The following is a 283-nucleotide window of genomic DNA, read 5'->3' on the forward strand; positions in this document are numbered from 1 at the left end:
GTGGGCGAGCTCGTAGTCAAAGGGAACGTCGTCGTAGGTGTAGGCGTGGAGGGAGAAGTCGCAGCTGGCCATAGGGAGCCGGACGAGGTTGTACTCCAGCCCTGCCGGGCACAGTGGGGGAGGGATGAGCAGAGATGGGCAGTGGGACAGGCTGTCTCCACAGGGTCCCTGTCACCATCCCGCCTGTCTCCCCTGGTCTTCTCACCTTCCTCAGAGAAGTACGAGCGCAGCAGGTGATCCTGGGCAGCTTCCGGCAGGGAAAAGACATTCAGAGCAGCCGCAT

At 62.2% G+C, this 283-nt stretch overlaps 1 protein-coding gene across 1 annotated transcript in view; it reads right to left on the reverse strand.

Moving 5' to 3' along the window:
* LOC104489575 (glucosylceramidase-like) overlaps positions 1–283 on the reverse strand; it is a gene marked incomplete at its 5' end in the record, with an annotated part of 1,205 nt that overhangs the window by 439 nt on the left and 483 nt on the right. The window contains 2 exons of the mRNA XM_010131747.1: positions 7–101; positions 206–283. Coding sequence (XP_010130049.1) covers positions 7–101; positions 206–283 — 173 coding nt within the window. The remainder of the gene's footprint in view (positions 1–6; positions 102–205) is intronic.

This window comes from Buceros rhinoceros, unplaced genomic scaffold, assembly GCF_000710305.1.
Source record: "Buceros rhinoceros silvestris isolate BGI_N320 unplaced genomic scaffold, ASM71030v1 scaffold38722, whole genome shotgun sequence".
Classification (NCBI taxonomy): Eukaryota; Metazoa; Chordata; class Aves; order Bucerotiformes; family Bucerotidae; genus Buceros; species Buceros rhinoceros.